Source organism: Pleurodeles waltl, chromosome 9, assembly GCF_031143425.1.
Source record: "Pleurodeles waltl isolate 20211129_DDA chromosome 9, aPleWal1.hap1.20221129, whole genome shotgun sequence".
NCBI classification, from domain to species: domain Eukaryota; kingdom Metazoa; phylum Chordata; class Amphibia; order Caudata; family Salamandridae; genus Pleurodeles; species Pleurodeles waltl.
The window spans coordinates 1084965695-1084990874 of NC_090448.1; the positions used below are offsets into that span (position 1 = coordinate 1084965695).

Sequence of the window (25180 nt, forward strand, 5' to 3'; positions counted from 1 at the left end):
CCTGGAGGACTGGGCAAAGATTCGAACTCCTCTTTTCAATCAAGCCTTCCTCGCCGCATAAATTCCAGATGAATAGAGGGGCTCCATCTTGTGCCCCATATTCAAGAAGGGGGACCCAACAAAGCCTTCCAATTACCACTTGATAGCCCTGTTAGTTTTAGAGGCTTAAGGTTATCTATTGTTGAATAATACTGAAACAGAGGCTTGGGTTCTGGACAATGATGTACTTCCATTCTTTTAGACAGGCATCGGAGCAGCAGCGTCAATCATGGATAACATCACTACACTTGCTGTGCTGAGTCATCAAGCATCCCAAAGAAAACAGCTTTCACTCATCTGCTGTTTTATTGATTATAGTGCTGCCTTTGATAAGGCAGACCGCCCCATGCTATGGACAAAACTGACTATGTCGGGCATTCGCTCAAACTTCCTAGGAGCTATAATTTCTCTTTACTCAGACACATGTGTCTGCGTTAAAACAGGACCACATACTGCACCTCCAAAATCACCACCCCAGGTGGTCTGAAGTAAGGCTGCACTCTTGCACCAGCTCTTTAATCTATACACGGCAGACCTGGGCAAAGCTCTGGTGAACAGCTGCGTGGCTCCTCCACAACTAAGCCACACAACTCTACACATTCTTCAATATGCAGATGATATCGTAACAATGGATCACACCAAAATCTGCATACAGCTAGCTCCTGGTCAGCACCTGCTGCCCTCTGCCTTAACTGGGATCGAACTGAGATCCTGCCTGACTCTCAGTTCGAGGCCCTCCTCCACCTGCAGGTTCCGGCCTATGCCTCATCCCTGGTGGTCTAGTGGCCATCACAAGTATCTCTCCCTCTCTCTCTCCTTTACTCATGCTTCTTTACTTCTGCCTTTTCTTTCACTTGTTTTTTTACTTTTAGGCTTTTCCTTCTTTTTCTGTCCTATCCCTGACCCTCTCCCTCCCACACCAGGTATGTGCTTTTCCCGCCATCCCACCTCCCAGCTGACCGGACCCCCCTCCCTTTCTTAATGGCAGCTGCATGCAGCGGGCACGCTACTGGCGAACCAAATCAAGCCCATCTGTGCCCGGATCACGCCCAGCACCAGGAATCCTGGATCTCCGTCAAGCCATACCCTGGCCAGCATCCTTTATGACACCGTGACCCTCCACCACCTTAACACCGGATGTATAAGCGACTGCTGGACCACATCCCCTAAGGACACCCACGGACCTTATTCGTGCAGGAACTGCAACTTCAGTGCCGGCCACAACAGGCAGAAGGCACTCCCCACCCGGATACACCAACACCCACCACAACTTCATCAACTGCCTCCTCCTGAACATCTGCTCCCTCCACAAGCACACCACCGAACTCTGTGATTTGATCAACACCGCCCGACCTAACATCATCTTCCTTACCAAGATCTGGACCAACCCCACATAGGGGCCAGACATCGCCATGGCCATCCCAGATGGATACAGCATCCTAAGGAGGGACCGGCCCTTCCACCAGGGTGGAGGACTCACCATTGTACACAAGTCCTCACTACATATGAAGGCCAATTCAGAAGAACAGTGCACCACCATGGAACACCTTCACTTCCTGGCCCACATCGATCACAACTCCTCCATCCGTGGCTGCCTGGTCTACAGACCACCCAAAACCCGCACAGCATTCATCTAGGACATTGTAGACATCGCCAGGCCTTGGCATCCGATGACTACCTCCTCCTCTGTGACCTGAACTTCCACCTCGAGGACTGCAAAGATCCAAACACCATCTTTCTACTCGACAGACTCGCCACCATCTGCCTCAGACAGATGATCACCGTGCCCCTGCACATCGCAGGACACACACTGGACCCCATCTTCATCTCAAGCAACTGGATTACCATCGAGATCATCTCCACCCCAGACCGACTGACCACCGCTGCCAAAAGACAAGAAACCCACCTTCCCCAGTGGTTCCAGTAATTCGGAATCCCTAAAACTAATATTAAAACTACATCCATATCCTTTCCTTAGGGAAACCCTTTTTATAGTTGGTTTGCAACTATTTTTAATAGTTATTAAAAATCCAATTCAATGGTGGTCAGATTTGTAGTAAATATTACAGAAAAAAACTTTTAGAAAGTTACCTTTTTGCTGCCTGAAGTTCTTGGCTCTCCAACTTCTGCCAGCAAGTAATTAGCGTTTGAAGAGATCTGAAACATGCTCCTAGAGCACAGAACAGATGTCCAAATATAGGGAGGTGTTGTTCCCTTAACAGGATGGCCAGTGGGGTTGCACACAAGAACTCAATTAACTTCAAAGAAGCCTTCCCTGTCGTAGGCAATGTAAGCTGACATCAGGGCACAGGCCTTTCTTTGTCCCCCACAGCCAGGTAGGCTCCAATCAAAGTGGGCTTTCAAAATCCTACTTGGCGGGTCTGCTGGGTTTTACAAGTAACACTAGGGGGCATGTCTGGTTGCTGGAAAAACCTGTGTTGTCTTATTAGATTTCGGTCTCTGGGTTTATTGGGGTTACAGTGACTGCCCAAACTAGATTTTAGTGTTAAGTGTGGGAGGACACTAGGATTACCACTGTATACCCCGGCACACATCCTCAGCCCTCAGAGCACACTTTTAGTGTGGCTGAAGACTTTTGCCATCTTGAAAATGCCCAAAGTGGGTAGGGTTGGCAGTGGGCGCTTTTACTCCATTGGTTAGGGCATGCCCAGGATTCATTCCCATCCACTAGCTTGTGCCAGGCATAAATGTGGCGTCTTTAGGCACCCACCTCAGAACACTCCTGGACCTGTGGAAGATCAGAAGAGGACTGAACCTGCTGTCTGAGAACTGAGAAGAGCCCTGAAGGAATGAATCTGCTCTCTCTACCAGGACAAAACATTGGTCTCCAGGGTCATAATGATGACTGCTGGTTAAAGCTACAGGGACACAAAAAGCTACAAGAGGCCTTTTTCTACAACTGCCGGCTGACTGGACCTTGCAGTTTGGCCTCTGCCTGCCACCCTGTGACTCTCTAAGTGCCTCTTCCTGTGGCGCCTCCTCCTGTAGTAGACTAGGACGTAAAGGACTAAAGTTATATGGTGAAATTATTAACCAGGACCAACCTGCTTGGTGTATCCAGTCCTCACTACTTCATGATCACATCAAATTATGCCTCAGTCTATTGCAACCATTGATTATCATTGGCACTTTGTGCTACTTGGCGCTATCCCTACTTAAAACTGTGAAAACTAAAGTCATTTATTTCCCCTTATTGGATTTTTGTAATTTGGGGATTTTTCTTTTGGTGCATTACAACTTTATTATCAAGCTCTATCCATAGCATATTCCTTGCTTGGACTGTGGTGGTGTTATTTCTTACCTGCAATTTCCATTGTTTCATCCTTGTCCTTCAAATTATCTTTTTTCATGGAAGAAACTATGCTGTCATCTGCTGCAGCTTCATTGATGATCAGTGAAGGCTCCATGATTTCTTCCTTTATTGGTTTCTCCACATTACCACATGACTGGGTGCATCCATCCTTTGATGAAACGTCCATGAGGTCTTCCTTATGTAAGTCCATTTTCTCTGTTGAGGTAAGTTTATTTTGTTCCTGTTCAAAGGAAGCCATTTTTAATCCAGTCAGTAATTTATCCCCAGAACACACAGCAACTTTATCGTTAGGCAGTTCAGGTAAATCTGCTTTCATTCTTCTTGCTCCTTTTGAACTTTGAGACTTCAGAAAGGAAATCAAACTGGGATCTATAGGAAGCAAAAAGGAGGTTTCTGCTTAGAAGGTTAACATAACATGTTCACATCTTTCAAGAAAACCCTGTTGTGAAAACGGGAATGAAAGTAGATAAATTTTTAAGTTCCAAAATCATAAGTGAAGTAGCTTATAACTCAGTTTACATAAAAAATAAACAATCTTGTTAACAGGGTGATCATGCTTAGGCCCATTCAATATTGAAGGATTGGCCTACATGTAATACTTCAAAACAACATAAAAAAGCTTGCAAATTGACCCCATTTGGGTGGTCACATCCCAGATTTTCTTTTTGGGACTCACATGCAGGTTATATTGAACTATAACATTGGGACACTGCTATCCAGTACACAATGAATGTGCTGTGAGCCCTAAAACATGTTCAGATTGAATTAAAACCTTATTACCAGATTTAACTTTCCAATAAAGCCAAAATACATACAATGGCACTGAACGATAACTGACACCAATGGACTGCTGCAGTGGCAGTGAATGAAAATGTCACTTACCCAGTGTACATCTGTTCGTGGCATCAGTCGCAGTAGATTCGCATGTTCTGCAATAGCTCGCCATCTGGTGTTGGGCCGGAGTGTTACAAGTTGTTTTTCTTCGAAGAAGTCTTTCGAGTCACGGGACCGAGTGACTCCTCCTTTTGTCTCCATTGCGCATGGGCGTCGACTCCATCTTCGATTGTTTTTCCCCGCAGAGGGTGAGGTAGGAGTTGAATTGTAGTAATAGTGCCCATGCAATGGAGTGACTAAGTATGCACCTATTTAAGGTTGAGATGATACATATATAAATAATTGAAGGTAACTTCCAAACTGCTACAGGCTCCCGGGGAGGCGGGTGGGCACATGCGAATCTACTGCGACTGATGCCACGAACAGATGTACACTGGGTAAGTGACATTTTCAGTTCGATGGCATCTGTCGCTGTAGATACGCATGTTCTGCATAGACTAGTAAGCAGTTATTTCCCCAAAAGCGGTGGATCAGCCTGTAGGAGTGGAAGTAGTTTGAAATAATGTCCTTAATACGGCTTGACCTACTGTGGCTTGTTGTGCGGATAACACGTCTACACAGTAGTGCTTGGTGAATGTGTGAGGCGTAGACCATGTGGCTGCCTTACATATTTCTTGCATTGGGATGTTTCCTAGAAAGGCCATGGTAGCACCTTTCTTTCTGGTTGAGTGTGCCCTTGGTGTAATGGGCAGCTGTCGTTTAGCTTTAAGGTAGCAGATTTGGATGCATTTAACTATCCATCTGGCTATACCTTGTTTTGAAATTGGGTTTCCTGCGTGAGGTTTTTGAAATGCAATAAAGAGTTGTTTAGTCTTTCTGATGTTTTTTGTTCTGTCAATGTAATACATCAATGCTCTTTTGACATCTAATGTATGTAGTGCCCTTTCAGCTACGGTATCTGGCTGTGGAAAGAACACTGGAAGTTCCACTGTTTGATTTAGATGGAACGGTGAAATAACCTTTGGCAAAAATTTAGGATTGGTCCTTAGGACGACTTTATTTTTGTGTAGTTGTATAAAAGGTTCCTGTATAGTAAACGCCTGAATCTCGCTTACTCTTCTCAGGGAAGTAATGGCGAGGAGAAATGCCACCTTCCAGGTTAGGAACTGTATGTCGCAGGAGTGCATGGGTTCAAAAGGTGGACCCATAAGTCTAGTTAGGACAACATTTAGGTTCCATGAAGGAACAGGTGGTGTTCTTGGTGGTATAATTCTCCTAAGGCCCTCCATGAATGCTTTAATGACTGGTATTTTATATAGGGAAGTTGAATAGGTAGTCTGCAGGTATGCAGATATTGCTGCAAGGTGAATCTTAATGGAAGAGAAAGCTAGGTTAGATTTTTGTAAGTGAAGCAAGTAACCCACTACATGTTCTGGAGTTGTGTGTAATGGTTGTATTTGATTAATATGGCAGTAGCAAACAAACCTCTTCCATTTACTTGCATAGCAGTGCCTGGTGGATGGCCTTCTTGCTTGTTTTATGACTTCCATACATTCTTGGGTAAGTTGTAAGTGCCCGAATTCTAGGATTTCAGGAGCCAGATTGCTAGATTGAGCGATGCTGGATCTGGGTGTCTGATCTTTTGGTTGTGCTGTGTCAACAGATCTGGCCTGTTGGGCAATTTGATGCAGGGTACCACTGATAGGTCTAGCAGCGTTGTGTACCAGGGTTGCCTTGCCCAAGTTGGTGCTATCAATATGAGTTTGAGTTTGCTTTGACTGAGTTTGTTTACCAGGTAAGGAAGGAGAGGGAGAGGAGGAAAAGCGTAAGCAAATATCCCTGACCAGTTCATCCATAGGGCATTGCCTTGGGATTGTTTGTGTGGGTACCTGGATGCGAAGTTTTGGCATTTTGCGTTCTCCCTTGTTGCAAACAAGTCTATCTGAGGTGTTCCCCAGAGTTTGAAATAAGTGTTCAGAATTTGGGGGTGAATTTCCCATTCGTGGACCTGTTGGTGATCTCGAGAGAGATTGTCTGCGAGTTGATTTTGTATCCCTGGTATAAACTGTGCAATTAGGCGAATTTGGTTGTGAATTGCCCAATGCCAAATTTTTTGTGCTAGCAGGCTTAACTGCGTGGAGTGCGTCCCTCCCTGCTTGTTTAGATAATACATTGTTGTCATGTTGTCTGTTTTGACGAGAATGTATTTGTGAACTATTATTGGTTGGAAAGCTTTTAGTGCTTGAAAAACTGCTAGAAGTTCTAGGTGATTGATATGCAGTTTTGTTTGATGTACGTTCCATTGTCCTTGTATGCTGTGTTGACCGAGGTGTGCTCCCCACCCTGTCATGGAAGCATCTGTTGTTATTACGTATTGTGGCACTGGGTCTTGGAAAGGCCGCCCTTTGTTTAAATTTATGTTGTTCCACCACAGAAGCGAGAGGTAAGTTTGGCGGTCTATTAACACCAGATCTAGAAGGTGACCCTGTGCTTGAGACCACTGTGATGCTAGGCATTGTTGTAAGGGCCTCATGTGCAGTCTTGCGTTTGGGACAATGGCTATGCATGATGACATCATGCCTAGGAGTTGTAATACCATCTTTGCCTGTATCTTTTGTGTTGGATACATGCGTTGTATGATGGTGTTGAAATTTTGAATTCTTTGTGGACTTGGAGTGGCTACTCCCTTTGATGTGTCTATTATGGCTCCCAGGTATTGTTGTACCTTGCGTGGCAGAATTTTGGATTTTGTGAAATTGACGGTGAACCCGAGTTTGAAGAGGGTTTGTATGATCTGATTTGTGTGATTTGAGCACTGTATGAACGAATGGGCCTTGATTAGCCAGTCGTCCAAATATGGGAACACATGTATTTGCTGCCTTCTTATGTGTGCAGCGACTACCGCTAGACATTTGGTAAAGACTCTTGGTGCGGTTGTTAATCCGAAAGGCAGTACCTTGAATTGGTAATGTATTCCTTTGAATACAAACCTTAGGTATTTCCTGTGCGATGGGTGTATTGGTATATGGAAATAAGCATCCTTGAGGTCTAAAGTTGCCATGTAGTCGTGTAGTTTTAGCAATGGCAATACTTCTTGTAGTGTGACCATGTGGAAGTGGTCTGATTTGATGAAAGTGTTCACTACTCTGAGGTCTAGGATTGGTCTGAGCGTTTCGTCCTTCTTTGGTATCAGAAAGTACAGTGAGTAAACTCCTGTGTTTATTTGTGTGTTTGGCACTAATTCGATTGCATTCTTTTGCAATAGTGCCTGCACTTCTATCTCCAGGAGATTGGAATGGTGTGTTGTTAAATTTTGTGCTTTTGGTGGTATGTTTGGAGGGAATTGTAGAAATTCTATGCAATAACCATGTTGGATAATTGCTAGAACCCAAGTGTCTGTAGTGATTTCCTCCCATGCTTTGTAATAATGACATATTCTTCCCCCCACTGGTGTTGTGTGGAGGGGGTGAGTGACATGTGAGTCATTGTTTAGTAGTAGGGGTTTTGGGGCTTTGAAATCTTCCTCTATTTCTAGGGAATTGCCCTCCTCTATATTGGCCCCGAAAACCTCCTCTATACTGTCCCTGGTAAGTGGACGGTGTTGCTTGTGAGGTGCTGGCTTGTGTGCTTTGACCCCGAAACCCCCCTCGAAAGGGCGTTTTACGGAATGTGCTGTAATTCCCTCTGCTCTGCGGGGAGTAGAGTGCGCCCATGGCTTTGGCAGTGTCCGTATCTTTTTTGAGTTTCTCAATCGCTGTGTCCACTTCTGGACCGAACAGTTCTTTTTCATTAAAAGGCATATTGAGAACTGCTTGTTGAATCTCTGGTTTAAATCCAGACGTTCGGAGCCATGCATGCCGTCTGATGGTTACAGATGTATTAATTGTCCGTGCAGCTGTATCTGCAGCGTCCATGGAGGAACGTATCTGGTTGTTGGAGATGGTCTGTCCCTCCTCAACCACTTGTTTCGCCCTATTTTGGAAGTCCTTGGGCAGATGTTGAATGAGATGTTGCATCTCGTCCCAGTGGGCTCTGTCATAGCGCGCAAGTAGTGCCTGGGAGTTCGCGATGCGCCACTGGTTTGCAGCTTGTGCTGCGACTCTTTTACCAGCTGCATCAAACTTGCGGCTTTCTTTATCTGGGGGTGGTGCATCTCCAGATGTGTGAGAGTTGGCCCTTTTCCTAGCTGCTCCTACAACAACAGAGTCTGGTGGCAGCTGTGTAGTGATGAAAACCGGGTCCGTAGGAGGCGGCTTATACTTCTTTTCCACCCTTGGTGTGATTGCCCTACTTTTGACCGGCTCCTTAAATATGTCTTTTGCGTGCCGGAGCATACCAGGGAGCATAGGCAGGCTTTGGTAGGAGCTGTGGGTGGAGGAGAGTGTGTTGAACAAGAAATCATCCTCGACCTGTTCTGAGTGGAGGCTTACGTTATGAAATTGTGCTGCTCTAGCCACCACCTGAGAGTACGCGGTGCTGTCTTCTGGTGGAGATGGCTTTGTAGGGTAGGCCTCCGGGCTGTTATCTGACACTGGGGCGTCGTATAGGTCCCATGCGTCCTGATCTTGGTCACCCTGGCTCATGGTGGTGTGAGCTGGGGAGTGAGATGGAGTTTGTGCTGGTGAAACGTTAATCACGGGCGGAGGAGAGGGTGGTGGTGTAATTCTTTTAACCACTTTTGGTTGTGGTGCTTGTTCCGTCTGGAACTCCAACCTTCTCTTTCTCCTAATGGGGGGAAGGGTGCTTATTTTTCCTGTCCCCTGCTGAATGAAGATACGCTTTTGCGTATGGTCCACATCAGTTGCTTGTAGCTCTTCCTCAAACCTATGCTTTTGCATTTGAGAGGTTAGCGAGTGCTCTTCTGTATAAGAGCCTGAAGCTGGGTCGCTTGCAGTTTGTTTCGGCGTCGAAACTTTGTCTGCGTGTTTTTTCGGCTCCGAGGTGACTTTTTTCCTTTTCGGGGCCGAAACCTCTCGGCGTCGATCTGTTTCGGTGCCGCTGTCTCGGCGTCGAGCCGTGTCCACACCGGCATCTCGGTGTCGAGGCTTGTCTCCAGCACTTTCTCGGTCCCGAGAAGGCTGCGTGCCGGTGTCTCGACCGGAGTCGGACGATCTCGGCACTGTTTTGGCCTTTTTCGGTGCCGACGGTCGGTCACCGAATTTATGGGTGGAGCCATGGCCTGGTGGCAGTGGCGTCCCCTGGGCCTTGTAAATGTTTCTTTGTGTGGTTTTCGACGTCTTACTCACGGTTTGTGTGTCGTCGAATCCTTCGGAGTCTGAGTCTTGGATCGAGAAGGTACCTTCTTCTTCCTGTTCCTCGAACTCCCGTTGGGCTGTCGGTGCGGACGCCATTTGAAGTCTTCTGGCTCGACGGTCTCGGAGTGTTTTTCGGGACCGGAACGCACGACAGGCCTCGCAGGTGTCTTCGCTGTGCTCAGGTGACAGGCACAGGTTGCAGACCAAGTGTTGGTCTGTGTAGGGGTATTTATTGTGGCATTTGGGGCAGAAACGAAACGGGGTCCGTTCCATCGGCGTTCTTCAGCACGCGGTCGGGCCGACCAGGCCCCGACGGAGGATCGAAAAACTACCCCGAAGGGCACCGGAGCTCTTCGATCTTCGATGCGGTGTGGAATCTAAGTACGCCGATCCCGAACGCAACAATACCGACGAAAATCTTCCGAAATTAGCTAATTTTCCGTTCCGAAACTCGGAGCGACAGGAACACGTCCGAACCCGATGGCGGAAAAAAAACAATCGAAGATGGAGTCGACGCCCATGCGCAATGGAGACAAAAGGAGGAGTCACTCGGTCCCGTGACTCGAAAGACTTCTTCGAAGAAAAACAACTTGTAACACTCCGGCCCAACACCAGATGGCGAGCTATTGCAGAACATGCGTATCTACAGCGACAGATGCCATCGAACATATGGTTTTGCCCTACTTTATGTAGCCTGACAGAAGCAGCTTGACCCCTGCTACAGAGAAATGTCACAATTATCCTTTTGACAAATACAGAAACCAGATTTTAAATATTAAATAGATCACCCCTAAGCACACTTTGAAGCCCACAAAGTAGGAAGCATAATATTTAAGAGTGGAACATGTGCAACATTACAAATGGCATGCTCCTCCAGTGACTTAGCTCAACACAGCATTGTCGCTGGTCAGGCTGCAGCTGGCACATAGAAAAGTTAGTACAGATTGTAACATTTAATCTATACTTTTTCATCCGTAACGGCTACAGACTACATTCAAAGATGTATTTCTATGTGTCAAAAAATTCAATCTAATGGTGATGTCAAATTGGTATTAAATATGTTGAAAATTTAACTTTTAGAAAGCAACCTTTGCTCTGCCTGAAGCTTCTTGAGGATAATGTGCCCTAGCTCACATGCAACTGCCCAGCCTGTACTTGGCCAGAAGTAGATTTGAAAGAGGTGTGAAAACTGTTTCCATATCAGAGACAATGGCCTGGAAGGCGGGGTGGTATTTTCTTCTCATGGCAGAAAGATCAGCTGGGTTGAAGTCATAAACTTAATTAACTCCGCAGAGGCCTGCCCTGTCACTAGCAAATGGAAGGTAACATTCCTAGGTTTTGATTCCTTTGTCAGGCTGGTACCAAACCTAGAGGGAGGAAAGCTATCCCAACAAACAGTTTTGAGTGACTACAGAGGAGGGGACTGCTCAATAACATTGTCTGCCTCTGGTTGGGCACACAGGTGCTGCATAATGGAAGAAGGTGACTATGGGGTTGTTTTTGGTAGGGACAACAGGAATTGCTGAAGAAGTGGGCAGGGTTGCCCATGGAACTTTTACCTGGATGGTTAGGGAGTGCCCTGGAGTCTCCCCCACCAACTACCTGGTGCCATGAGTAAATATAACACCCCTGACACCCCAAAGGCACCTCCTCAGAACACTTTTTGGGCCTGCAGAAGAGAAGATTGGATCTGCTCTTTGTGACCTGAGGGAAGCCCTAAGGGACTAGACCTGCTCTACAAAAGCAGCGTTCTCCAGGGTTCAGTTTACTGACCTGCTGTGGGGCTAAAGGGACACAACAAGCTGCAAGATTACTTTTTTGAAGGTATCCTGCTGACTAGTTACAGCTGGACTTGGTCTGGAATTTGCTGTAGGCCTCAGTTTGGCATCCTGAGTCTCTAAATGCCTTTGTGCGAGGTCATGGGGGCCTTATAAGTGTACTGCTATGGTTGCTTGGGCACCAGAATAAAGTTTCGAAACTTTGATATACTTTTCCTCCAGAGCGGCCCACGAGAAAAAATATCAGACTAGCAGTTCCACAGTGTCCATAGTATCGTACTGAACTTCAATTTCATCATGGTCAAGGCTCCCAGCACCCCCGAAACAACAACCAAGTTCCATTTTGTGTTGGGACTTGGAACATTTATAATGAGAATTTTCCAAGTTCCAGAGGGACCAACCACCTAAAGTATATAGTTTTCCTTTCCACGGCTAGATATTCAGCTGCAGCCTGCTCAAGGAGGATTTTTCTTCTTTAAAGTTTACAAATTGCCTTTCTGCATTAGGACGTAGAAACATTTTGATTTCCAGACTTTCACCTGGACTAATTCACTTGCTGTTTCTGAACAGGGCTGCATCACAGTTGGCCTTAAATCGTCCCTAGGTCCCAGTCTACCACTCCCATAGTCTATGACTGGTGCTTTGTGCTTTTTGGCACTACTTTCACTTCACTTTTTAAAGCTTTATATCCCCTGGGCCTCTCTTTTTTGTCATTGTGCTCTTATTTTACCTATGTATTTTTTTCACTTCATTTTATAAATGGATGTGGAATTTTTATTTAGCTTTGTGTGACACCGTCTACTATTTCAGAAGAGGTGTGCTCTTAAGAAAGAGAGAATGAAAACCAGTAACACAATGTAACAAAAATGTAACTCACACAATGAGTGTTAAACATGTAGGCTACAGCAGTTGTCATTGATCATTAGGAATACATGCGAATACATGAAGTGCTACTTTTCCCAGTAGTGACTGAAGTGCTATTTTTCATAGTAGAGCTCGATACTTGCTACTAACCTAACAGTGATTTTTCCACATAATTAAATCTCTTCCTATTCTCTCTTCATAAATCCCGCACTAACATGCAAAGAGCATAGATGTGTTGGGCCATTTATTTCGGCTACTACTGCCTTTCCTGTGGATATTGCTTGTTAAACAGTATCAGCAGTAAACCTCTGTATTCGTTTTCCTTTCCCTTTCAATTTGTAGTTAAATATTTTATTTTTGAGTATGCATTAGTATGTATTAAGTGCCAATATAGATTCAGGAAGTAATCAAGCACTCTACAAATTGAGGGCATATCCAAGTGAATAACAATTGTGTGAAACAAGAAAGGGTGAGAGATTGTTCAAGGAACCGTACAATGAATACAATGGGTGCAGGAGGGTGTTAGTTCTACCAGAGGAGCACACAGGAGTGGTAGTGAGAGGAAGAAGTTTAGGGATTTATTGCTCAGAGCAAAGTTCCCCAGTGAGGTGGCAGAGGACTGTTTCCTGAGCTTGTTACTGAACTGCAGCAAAGTCGGGTCAGGTCTGATAATAGGGTTAGGGGAGGAATTCCACACTGTGAAGGAAAAGATTTAGCACCGGCCTTCTGGTTGCCTTTCTTTGGCAAGTTTTTCAGTTTTTCATTAACAATTTATTGGCTCCTCATATTTTTGAATCCGGCAGAGATGGAGATAGCACTGCAATTACATCATCATATTCTACTGAGTTAAGAAAGAGTGAAAATGGTGTCAACTAATTATAACAGGAAGTCATGCTGCATCATGGATCAGAATATTAAGGAACTTTAGTCAATAGTGAAAACAGAGGTGAAGTCAGGAGACTACAGATGTGTGAAGCAGAGTAAGCTCTAAGGGCCAGACAAGGTACCAAGAAGTACAGAAGGCTGTAGGACGTGCTAAAGAAAAGGCTCTTTGTGAAGTGCCTACTTCAGCCACAAATGAAGAAGTGATTGATGGACTACGAAGAACTGATTAAAAAGTTGTAAAAATGAGCGCAGACAATGGCTATGTTGGCAGAACACTAGTAGAACTAGAGAGCATTGTTCATGAAGGAACTGGCATTGAATACATTAATATGGCAGTAAATGTTGCAGGCTCATGAACTGCAAAAGCAATTAAAGGAATAATTAATGGACACTGTAGATTCACAACAGAGGCTGAGGATGGAAGAGTTGATAAATGCCCCACAGCAAACACACTTGGGGAGGAGAGGGTGTGGCACAACAGATTGTGTTGTGTTGAACAACTGATGAACTTTGTGCAGCAGAGGCATGTCATACAGATACGGCAGAATATCACGCAAAATGAACAGAAACTTTGGTTGAAGAACGGGTTGCTCTCAATAAGGAACCCATAGCAGAGTTGATGTAGGCAGAGGGCACAGGTTTAGCGTGGCTAGTTCCTAAGGCCAAAGAAGAGATGGGCAGCAGCGATTCAGCAGCTTCACAAGACTTGTAAGAAACCAATAATAAAGGTGTTATGATGCCACCTCATTTGTCCTGACTGAATGTATATCCCCACTATATTGCATGCATTAGGTTGCATAATAATATTGTGGCATCTACTACATTTAAATAATCCCTATGTTTCAAGTATAGTTAAGTGTAATTTGCAAATAGATAAGGGTTAGGCAGATGATGAGAAGTTAAAAATACTAACAATATAGTAAACATAATGATGTAGCAGTAGGCCATATACTGAATATAACTGTAGTCCATATTACTGATTGTCATGGAGGGTCACACATCTTGATGATCAAGTAGTGACAAATGTGCAGAAAGGTTGTGAACTCAAGTGGCAAGTCAATGATGAAAGAATGTGCTCATGCATGACGTGAAGGCTGTCTTGCCGCTGAATGCGGATGTTTACAAGACAAACTGCAAAATTTGAACAGAAGCAGCATCCAGTGCTCAGAGTGAGTAGGCAATGTACAGCGGGCACCGTTGATAAAGCAAGGACATAGGCCATTCAAAACCGGTGTGCTGATGATGAAGCAGATGTAAAACCAGCAAACAAGGTGGAAGAGCATAATCCATCAATGTAATACCAAACTCACTAAATGAGATTTGAGACTTTGTGTGATAGTGGGAAGAAGGTAAAACCTCAACAATGTATTTATGCTGAGTAACTATACAAAGAATCAAATAACTTGGAGAGATGCAAGCCAAGTAAACCGCATTCTGAGACACTGAAGTGTGTTACACGATTTGGCTCACTGTCCAAAAACAAAGGCTTTCCAGCTATCATAAATTGAACAAACAGTGCCTTAAAATTCTTCTACACAGAAATCTATGGCCTAGAAAGGTTAGAACACGAAGTAGTGCTAAGGACAGTATCACTACTATGAAGACAATAATAACACTATTACATTCCCAACTGATAATACATGGTGATATTAACTAAAGGTGCCAAAGACCCTAGAGACTTCTTTGAGTATTCAGTGACCACTCTAACAAGGCAGTAGCAATGCAAGCTAGTAAATTCAAACCCCATTCAATCTGTTCTCTTTCTGTAATTGTTGCCTATAAGGGATGCCAATTACATAAAAAACAATGATGATTAGATTCTTGGGCACATCTGTCAAACAGGAACTAAATAAAACCCACCACGTACAAATTTGGCCATCAATGTTGAGCATTCTAGTTGGTGAATGGCATGTTGAGCAGATGGTATTTGTTGTCAATTCTAGAGGAACTCATGCAGTAGTTATTTCTTTTGAGATATCTGCATTTCATACATTGAGTCTATTATCAGAGGAAAGTAAAGCGCAGATACAAGTGTTTCTTCACAGATGTTTTCAACTTACCAAGCTGGGCCAAGAGACTCTCTTGCTGAAGACGGATCTGCTCCTCAGACATGCCACGCAGCCGCTCAACATTCTCATGGTGGATCTTTTGTGCCTCTTCCTTACTGCCTTCACCAGGGAGACCCTGTCCAGTGATGATGCGTGGTCCAGCAATATTCGCACATGGCACACCTGTAAATTGTACCAATATCTTGCAAGTGACAATTGGAATGTAGATCCACCAAAAACCTAACAATGCAACATTATTAAAAAGTCCAGTTTCATCAGCACACATCTGTCCCCTTACTGATATGGAAATAAAATAGGTCGATGTACATTAGTCACTCTATTTGTTTCCTGATACAAACATTTTAAAAAATAGTTGGGGGGAAAACAAAAACACCGCCTCTTAATCTTTATGTCCTTCCAAGGTAATTGCATGGAGATATATTTGGTCCCATGTTTAACATCACAAACTGATCCTCCAAAACATACTCTTGTTTCAATGTTAGAAAATCACACTAGTTGGCTATGAAGGTATCACAGGAAAATCAAAACACCAAAAGCCATTGCTTTTCTACAAGCTTTCAAGAGTCCCAATAAATACTATTTTCTTAATCTCAAACCTCAATAACACTCACAACCAATGCTTCAAAACTGAACTGCTTCCAACGTTTTTCACAAATCTACCCAACTGGTACTTCCTAAATGGCTCTAAGAAACATGCAGGTGTGCATATTTTCCCTTAATTTGTTGTACTGTCAATATTTTTCATGCCATCACCCACCCTCCAGTCCTGTTCATGTTACCCTCAAATGCACTATCATACGTTTTAATACCCGATTGCTATACAAAGCGTTTTGATCCAAAAGCTATGACTAGGACACTCAGGCTAGGATTCAGAAAAAAATCCAAACTTTTATATTTATTACAACTGCAGAACATCACCTAAATTTCAAGATGCATTATTCACCACACAGTAAACACCAATGGTTACCAATCTAGTTAAATGTATTAATTCCTATGAAGAATCAGGCAAGACAAATACAAGTTACAAGTCCAACATAGAGGAAAATCTCTTGCAACAAATCACAAAACATGTTTTGAGCAATGTCATGCCTTCAAGTTCTGGACTACACGCAGTGTCATAGTCATTAAACAGAATATGGCCACCTCCAAAATAAAATCAAGTCCATTATCATGATACGTGCACCTCAGGATGGAGTTTTGGCATTGGGGAAACTGCGTTCATTGGTTAACTGACAGATGCTTTTGTCACTGTGTGTCCAGTTTGACAAATTCCAATCAGTAGTCAACAGATATTGCACTCTTTATATTACTCACCATCCACTGCACACGGGACCTCATGCATTTGTCCAGATTGGCCACTGATAACTGAAGCATGTAATTCTTCTGCAGCGAGATTAACTTTTGTGATAAGTGGAGAATTTGCACCAATTTCTGATGCCCTTTTAGCAGCTATTTTCTGGGCAAAGATGCTTCTTTTTTCTAACATTGGCCTTTCCTGAAAGGATGAGAAAAGAGGCACATCTTTTACTGAAAGAACACAAGTTAGAGTTCAATGTGATGCTACTAATTGTATATGAGGCACTGTATCCTTCCAAACCCAGATATGCACCTGTTACCACTGTACACACACCAATTTATAACCTACAATAGCTCAATGTGATGGAAGCTTTGGCAGAAAAGAATATATTTTTGCTATAATTTTGGCAAGTCTAACAAAACACGGGTCTATTTTCACTAATCATTCATACACCTCCACACCCTACCATTCAGAAAATAGACATTCTCTGCCAAACAAGACACTTAAAAAGACAATTTAAACTCACACATCTTAAAAGTCCTCAAATTATACTTTGTACAGACAACTAACACAATCCTCCAATCCTCCAGACCCCTGGCAACTGTCTGAAATGCACAACCCATGGAAATTCTGCTAATCCTCTAACTTTTTCAATTCTGGAAAAATCCTGAAAGCAAACTCTTACACAATGGGGGCCATTTCACCCTGGCGGTCGGAGACCGCCAGGGCTAAAGTGGCATCCGTACCGCCAACAGGCTGGCGGTACGGAGACCCATATTTTGACCGCGGCGGTAGCGCCGCGGTCGCACCGCCGGGGCCGGCGGTTTCCCGCCGTTTTAGCCCCAGCTGTGATAATCCGCCAGGGCAGCGCTGCCCTGGGGATTATGACTCCCCTACCGCCAGCCTGTTTCTGGCGGTTTGCACCGCCAGGAAGAGGCTGGCGGTAAGGGGAGTCCTGGGGCCCCTGGGGGGCCCTGCACTGCCCATGCCACTGGCATGGGCAGTGCAGGGGCCCCCGAACAGGGCCCCGTGCAGCTTTTCACTGTCTGCATAGCCGGCTCCTATGTTGCGGCCGCATCCCCGCTGGGCCGGCGGGGGTAAACTAGGTTTGCGCCCGCCAGCCCAGCGGGGATGTTGTAATGGGGACCGCGAGAGTGCGGCTGCATTGGCGGCTGCACGGCGGTTACAGCTTGGCGGGCGGCAGTAGCCGCCCGCCAAACTTGTAATGACTCTCAATATCTTTTAAGACCGCTTACTGCTGAGGCTCACATCTGCTCCCTATTGTTAATTTATGCATCCATGGAGTGGTCCATGCTCATTACTCTATCTGTTAATGTACCAGCAGATGATAGGACAGTATTAGGAGGAACTACATCTCAGAAAGAATTAAAAGTGACACTTAAAGAACTAGAATAGAACAAAACTCCTGGCACAGATGTTTGCTTGTTGTATTTTACCACACTTATGTGCCATTGCTTGCAACACATTGAGCTAAGATGTATCTGGAGGTGATGGAGAGAACGCTTACCAGCACTCCTCGGGTGTTGATAGCATCCATACCCAAGCCTGGAAGGGAGGACCTACACATATTGACATATAAGCCCCTCGCTATGCTGATTTTTTATTATAAAATTCTTAGCAAGCTATTGGCGTACCCCTCTGCAATTTTATACTCACCTTACTGCACAGAGATCAAAAGGGCTTTATATTGAATAGAAGTACATCCCAAAATATTAGGAGGCTTTATGGAATCCTTGCCAAAATGAGCCACGAGTTTAATCCTAACGCAGTGATTTTGTCAATCGATTTACGGAAGGCTTTTGACGCAGTACAATTGGGCTACCTGTGCACAGTGATGAGGCAAATGGCCCTGGGAGTCAACAGGGACAAGTTGGTCATTTTATTGCATACAAATGCACATGCAAGAGTGAGGACAGGCCAGTACATATACTTCCCCTTCAAAAGTTTCAGAGGGACACTGTCACCCATGTTTTTCATACTGGTGGTGGAGCCCTTTATTAACATGGTAAGGACAGAGAGGCGAGACAGAGTAATTCCTTTAGCAGAATGCAGTACATGCCACATCGCTTTATGTTGCTGATATGCTCTGGGGTTTTTGGGTTGCAGAAGAGGCTATTACTAGGACTATGCAGTTCTTTGAGCAGCTTGTCAAGGTATCAGGCCTCTGTGGGAACCAGAACACGACATGTGCTTTCCCAGTCTATCCTGGTATGCTGTGCATTTCCTCTGCAGTGACTCAACTGGCAATTCAATGGGAACCCCTGATGTTTAAATACTTGGGTGTGAAAGTATATCACGGTGATGAAGACACTTGTCAAGGGAACTTGGGAGGGGTGCTGCAAACCCTAAAGGGTAGTGTGGATTTTTGGCATTTTGCTCCCCATGATGGCAAGGATTGCCCTGTCAAAAATGGCGATGCCTCCACGAATGTTGTATTACTTTCCAAAGCTCTCAATTTTGATCCCACAGTCTTCGTTTAGGTCAGGAAATGTTTTGCTACAAGAGCTAATCTGGGACAAGGGCAGACACTGAGGGCCTGATTACGACCTTGGTGAATGGGATAATCTGTCACAAATGTGACAGATAACCCGCTGCCGTTTTACAAGTTCTATAGGATATAATGGAACTTGAAATACGGCGGGCAGGATATCCGTCACGTTTGTGACAGTTTATCCCATCCACCAAGGTCGTAATCACACCCCGATTATGGCTATAAACGTTACGATGCCTGGTGGGAGAAGTTGGGCTTCATGACACATATTATGAGCCCTACTATTAAGCTGCCCAGATACAGCGGGTTGCCTGCTGGTTTGATGAGGCTACTCTGGTGGAACTAGGTTTGCTGAGTGCATGGCAGCCAGAGGGCCCTTTAATAACATCATTATTGGGTGTTGAACTACGAGATACTAAATCTTCTAAATTTCTAGCAATCGCTCTCCAGTGCTGCAGGAGAGCCCAGGGGAGAAACCCAAAGAATTTGTTCTAGGCGCCTGCGCTCTCATTAACTGGTATACCCACTGTGCGGAGAGGGTACATAAAAGTCCAAGGGATAAGAGACTGAACAGTGGCAAGTATCCATGCCTTGGTTCACTGCTACTAAGACTGGAATCTTAGGGAGTTAAAATTCTTGGTGATCAAAGACAGGCTGCCTGAATCCCATTTCCCAGTATATGGGATGCTGCTACAGTTTCTGGGAAGCATGTGGGGGGGGACTGTCACTCTGAGCCGCAAAAGTAAGAAGTCCTACAGATCTTACTTACATTTAGGAGAGGCCGTAAGCTTGTGTCACTGCTTTACAAATCCCTCCAACCTAGAAGTATTACCAATACGATGAACCTGAGGACTTATTTGGAAAGAGAACTAAGGAAGGAGTTGAGGGATAAGAAATGAGGAACCGCAATAGAACATTCTCAAAAAATATCTAGGAATACTAGATTTAAATACACACTATTCAATTAATGTTGTGTTACTTATCTCAGGCCACGTAGACTGAACATAATTACTAAGAAGGACAATACAAAGTGCTGCAAGTGTGCAACAACTGATACCGAATTCCCATACATGACTTGGAGCTGCCCGATAATCATTTGTTTCTGGCAAGTAGTAGCTGTCAAATTGGAGAAAATGCTTTACAGAACAGATTTGTTCACAGCAAAACCTTTTTTGCTGGGCCTGTATACTCGTCTGAAGGGGAAGAGAGAGGGCTCTAATTTCCCTGACCTAGCCTTAGTGATCATCAGGCGGGTCACAGCAATGCACTGGAGGTCTCCTGAAGGACCACCTCCATGTAGATATAAAGATGAAGTTAAGAAATAGGAGATGGTGGAGGGTGCTGTCTTGCATTCAGAGGAACGATGGAGACCACGGAACCACCCCATTGCAGCCGTCTGGTAGGAACTACTAAAATCATTTGATGTTCCTGGGGGCTAGAATTGAAGGCCACTATTGTTGAACCTACTGCTGCCAACGAAGGGGGTGAGGAGGCCATGAGTTGAACAATATCACAATTGCTGTGCTTACCATATAGAAATTGTAAGATTTTGTTTAGGAGCTGGGGCGAGCTGACTAAATAAACCCTCTAAGGGTCATACCATTTTGGGCCAGGATGAGGAAGTGTTTGTTTTTTCTTCACAGTTATGTTTATTATATTTTCTTTATTCACTCATGTTTTTTCCTGACGAATGCTGTGATATTTCACCAGCTCTCATCTGAGGTCAAGAATGGTTACACCTCACTGAACTGCTGAATTTCCTCATTTGAACCTATAAGACCATGATAAGCATTAATATAACATCAACTTGTTTAGAAGAATTTATCTGTAACTAATGTCAAAAGCCAAGACAACAAGCGTTTAAAATCCAATAAATAGCAATGTAAAACAAAACTGTTCAATAATCAAAACGAAAATCATTTAATCAGGCTTTTCCAACTTTTTAAGAGGTTTCCTACCCTGTAACAAACATCCACCCCATTTGAAAAGTTGAAGCATTAGTTTGTCATGTAACCCCAAACCGTTTATTGTAAATTGGTATAGGGCACGCCTTTATCTTGACTCTATATGAAACAAATACATTACAGAGATCATTAAAAAAAACTAGGTATCTGTTCTAGTATATAGGAAGATGAAACCCCTCCAGTGCTCACTACAGCTGTACAAATACCCAAACATTTATGGTTTTTCTTCAGCTACTTTAAAGGCAAGCACTTGTTGGGCTTACACCCACTTACGCAGAGGGTGGAAAAAACATTTTCTCTCATCTAACATGATCAACTTATATAATATCAAATGGAGTTACTGAACAAGGTTATTTAATTACTTAAAAATATTTTTTTATTTTGGCTTTGGTCAGTAGCTCTTCCATTCCTATGCTGGTTCTTCAGTCTCATAATAGTTCTATATTAAACTAATATGTAGTTATGTTATGGATGTCAAGTAAAAGAAAATAGCTCGACTGAGGTAAAGAATGACTTTATTTGAAAGAAGTATAAAGCGCTTTAAAAAATGAGCAAATAGGATGATATTGCATAAAGTACAAAAGATACATTAGACTAGGCAGGATCTTCAAAACAGCCAAGAAGCCACTCATAAAAGCGCTTTAAGGTCTTAAAATGTATTTGGTGCAACGTACTGCTAAAGGCCAATCTGTTTTATCATGCAAAGACAGATAAATACAAATAGGGGGAATTCAGTGTTAAAAGGTTTTCTGGGATGTGAGAAGGCCTTAAGTAGATTTAACATGATGAGAAAGACTATTCCAAATATATGAGACCCTCAATGAAAATATTCTGCCTAGCATACAGATTGAAAAGATAGGGTCTTTAGTGGTGGACCCGTGCAAGAGAATGGCTGATGTCAAGAAAGGGGAAGCCATTCCCATACCTTTGGACTTACCTATATCCTGCTCTTTCCATACGTGGGGAATGGTGAACAAAAAAATAAAATGAAATAAATTAGATGAGTAACGCAAGGCAGCAAACTCGGAAAGATACCCTGTGCGTCAGCAGAAGTATCAGGAGGAAAGAGCAGCAGCAAAACCTTGGAATGAGACAGATGTGTTAAACAGCCAGCTGTTCAAATCATTATGAGATTTCAAAGCCCCAGTCAGAATTATGTTCTCTCAGGACACCCACTTACCTATACCATAACAAGACTGTTAAGGCATGCATTTATTTTATGAAGTTCTCCCCTTTCTATATTGAGGCAAGATTAAATAGGGATCCTAATATAGTATGTTAAGCTATGTTTAGACCAGCTGCAGATACAGCAATTCCATACCGTCCAAGCACTGCCGTTACAACAACAGCGCACTGAGAAGAACCAGATAGTTTCAGCCTCACTAACACGCAAGTTTGCCAAGCTAAAAGGCACAGAAAACAGCTGCAATAAATGTGCCATGGAGGCCATGTACGTGTGCATGAGGAGCTTGAAGGTAAATCTTTTGTTGATAGGTAGCCAGAGGAGGTTTCTCAGTTGGTCGGTGATGTGGCTGTAGAGTGGGACGTTCAGGATGAGTCTGGTGGAGGCGTTATGGATGTTTTGTAGTTTCTTTAGGATTTTCTGGGTGCCGGCGTAGAGTGTGTTGCCGTATTCGAGTCTGCTGCCGACGAGCGCATGGCTGACCGTTTTCCTGGATTCGGTGGGGATCCACTTGAAGATCTTTCGAAGCAGGTGAAAATATCATTCAGTTTATAACACAAACTAGACATCCAAGGTTAGTGCTGAAGAAATGATGCCGACATCGCAAGGCTTTCAACTCTTCTGGAACAATGGTATGCAATGGGAATACAGCCTCTTGGGTTTAGAAAATGAGCCCATTTGACAAGAAAACTTATTTGACCTACTATAAGAATCTGTACCGAACCTCACTTACATCACACAAATGTTGCTTAGTGGGAATTCAACATCCACACTGTTGTAATAAGAGAGCAGGATCGTTTTCAACAAGGAACATTTCAGGCAGAAATTTAGGGCCAGATGTAATTAGCATTTTTCTGGTTGCAAACGGCCTGCTTTGCAGAATCGGGCCGTTTGTAATAGGAAAAATGCTTTTTCAAATGTATATAATGCCCAATGTGATTTAGTAAATTGTTACCAAATTGCATTTTTAACTTGTGATTCGGTTTTTGGAAGGGTCGTGTTTAGGGCATGCATCCTTTCAAATACTGATTCACTATGGTATGTTTGATTGTTTTGCAACCAAATTCTGGTTGCAAAACAATACTTTACCACCAGTTTAAAAACTGGTGGTATTCCGTTCACAAAGGAGAAGGGGTCCCCAATGCATCCCTTCCCCTTTAAGACTATAAATAATATTTTTTAAGAGAAGGCAGTGGTCTCACGGACATTTAAGGAAAATGGGCTGCATAAAAAAATAAATAAGAAAAAAAAGGATTGCTTTATTATAAAACAATTATAGACATGGTGGTCAGCTGGCCTGAGTAGGACACCATCCCTGTGATGGCTGTGATTCCTAATGGGTTGTAAACTGCAATCTATCTCATTAATATTCGTGAAGTAGGTGAATTTACAACCCACAAGAAATACCTAAATGAAACCTCAGTGAGTTTCATACATTAGGAATACCAATTTCCTAACTGCAATTCGGAGAGAATCTCAAATAGGAAATTGGTATTCCGAATGGTTATACATCTGGCCCCAAGTTTTTTTATTACATTTTAGGCCCTCAGTTTACAGCAACAATAGGTAGGACCGGTCAGGGCTCCATCCTTTCTCCAACTGTCCCTATCTCCTAGCTACCACTCACCACTAACATTATATTACATCACTGCCTCTCAGCCGTGCAGGCACCAGCTCAGACAGGGAATAGGGGGGACACAGGATACTATGCTCTGCTGTTTATTACTAACAACAAAACAAAGAACAGCCATTCCCTTGCACATGCAGAACAGGAACAATCATTCACAATCACGCAATCTCCAACATAGCCAGCACACACATTTGCCACCAATAAACTGTTAAACTCTCCAACACCCACAAAGACCCATCAATATCCAAGAAAACTTGACAACATTGCACAACAGTCCAAGATCTGAAGTCTTGCGACCTCCTTGGACATGGGCTCCTAACATCACATCTGTTCACTCACTATATAACATTTATGCATGCAGGGCATCTAGTCATAGACACTCACTCGTGTGACAGACAAGGCACTGAACCCACTGGCTTCAGTTGATAAAGAGTTTCCCTGTCTACACATTGAGGGCACAAAGCAAAACTGTTTAACCATACATCATCTCAACTCAAAACTTCCTCGAGCAGACTGCAATACAAAACATGTAATCACAGCTACAATATTACACAATACCCCCAGACATCCACCTCACATTATTAAACTGCACAGAACAACAATCTCTCATACCTTCTCCATCTTCATAAGTATTCCCACATCCCCATAAAGACAGCACACTGAACTCAAACACAGATGAGCGTTTTTTTATTCAACTCTTCAATATTACTGAGGAAAATAACCTAATGTAGGATCAACAATCTTGAGTCAGAACAGGTAGGGGCACAGACTCAACCCTCATGTCCATGTGCAACTACATACAACTCAGTGGACTAAAACTGAGTGGTAGCCTAACTGCTTGTAGCCTAGTAGCAGCCTTCACTGTTCACCAACACTCGCTACTACATCTTGGAATACTACAAAAAAATGGACAGGATCAGATAATTCAACCCTAAAAATATGCATGTGATATGTAAATCATTCTAAAAATGCATGGCCCAGAAGACCTCTAAAATCAAGACTTGGTGTCTGCCTCCCTGCCTTAGAAGCATGGGTTATGGTTAATCATCTGACGCTCAGCACTGCAAAGACAGATCATGATCTGTAGAGCAGGGCACAAACATTAGTGTAGGAGTAATCATGGACTCAGATCTATCCCACATAAGTCAATATGGTCACAAGGAGCACCGCCTGCACAATAAAAATGCAGAGCTGCATCTTCTCATTCCTCAGATACGAACAATACAACAAGCTCTTCTCCAAGCTTGACTACGTCAATGGCCTAATATGCAAAATCCAACAAATCCAAAACACTGCAGCAAGACTCTTCCTCCACCTTTACCCAAGAGAACACATGACCCCAGTTACTAACATTTCACTTGCTACCGTTAGTTAAATGTTCAATTCTCTAAGCACTTTCAATGACTAGAGGGCCTTCCAAGGAAAAACACCACTGTACCTACAAATTACATTTAAACAATACAGGGAGTGCAGAATTATTAGGCAAATGAGTATTTTGACCACATCATCCTCTTTATGCATGTTGTCTTACTCCAA

The 25180-nt window shown here is 43.6% G+C and overlaps 1 protein-coding gene across 3 annotated transcripts in view; it reads right to left on the reverse strand.

The window, feature by feature from the left end:
- Positions 1–25180, reverse strand: part of RPAP1 (RNA polymerase II associated protein 1) — a 251935-nt gene that overhangs the window by 191484 nt on the left and 35271 nt on the right. For all 3 annotated transcript variants that reach the window (XM_069208759.1, XM_069208760.1, XM_069208758.1), the window contains exons 5-7: positions 16373–16553; positions 15050–15220; positions 3362–3742 (exon numbers count right to left, since the gene is read on the reverse strand). In XM_069208759.1, coding sequence (XP_069064860.1) covers positions 3362–3742; positions 15050–15220; positions 16373–16553 — 733 coding nt within the window. The remainder of the gene's footprint in view (positions 1–3361; positions 3743–15049; positions 15221–16372; positions 16554–25180) is intronic.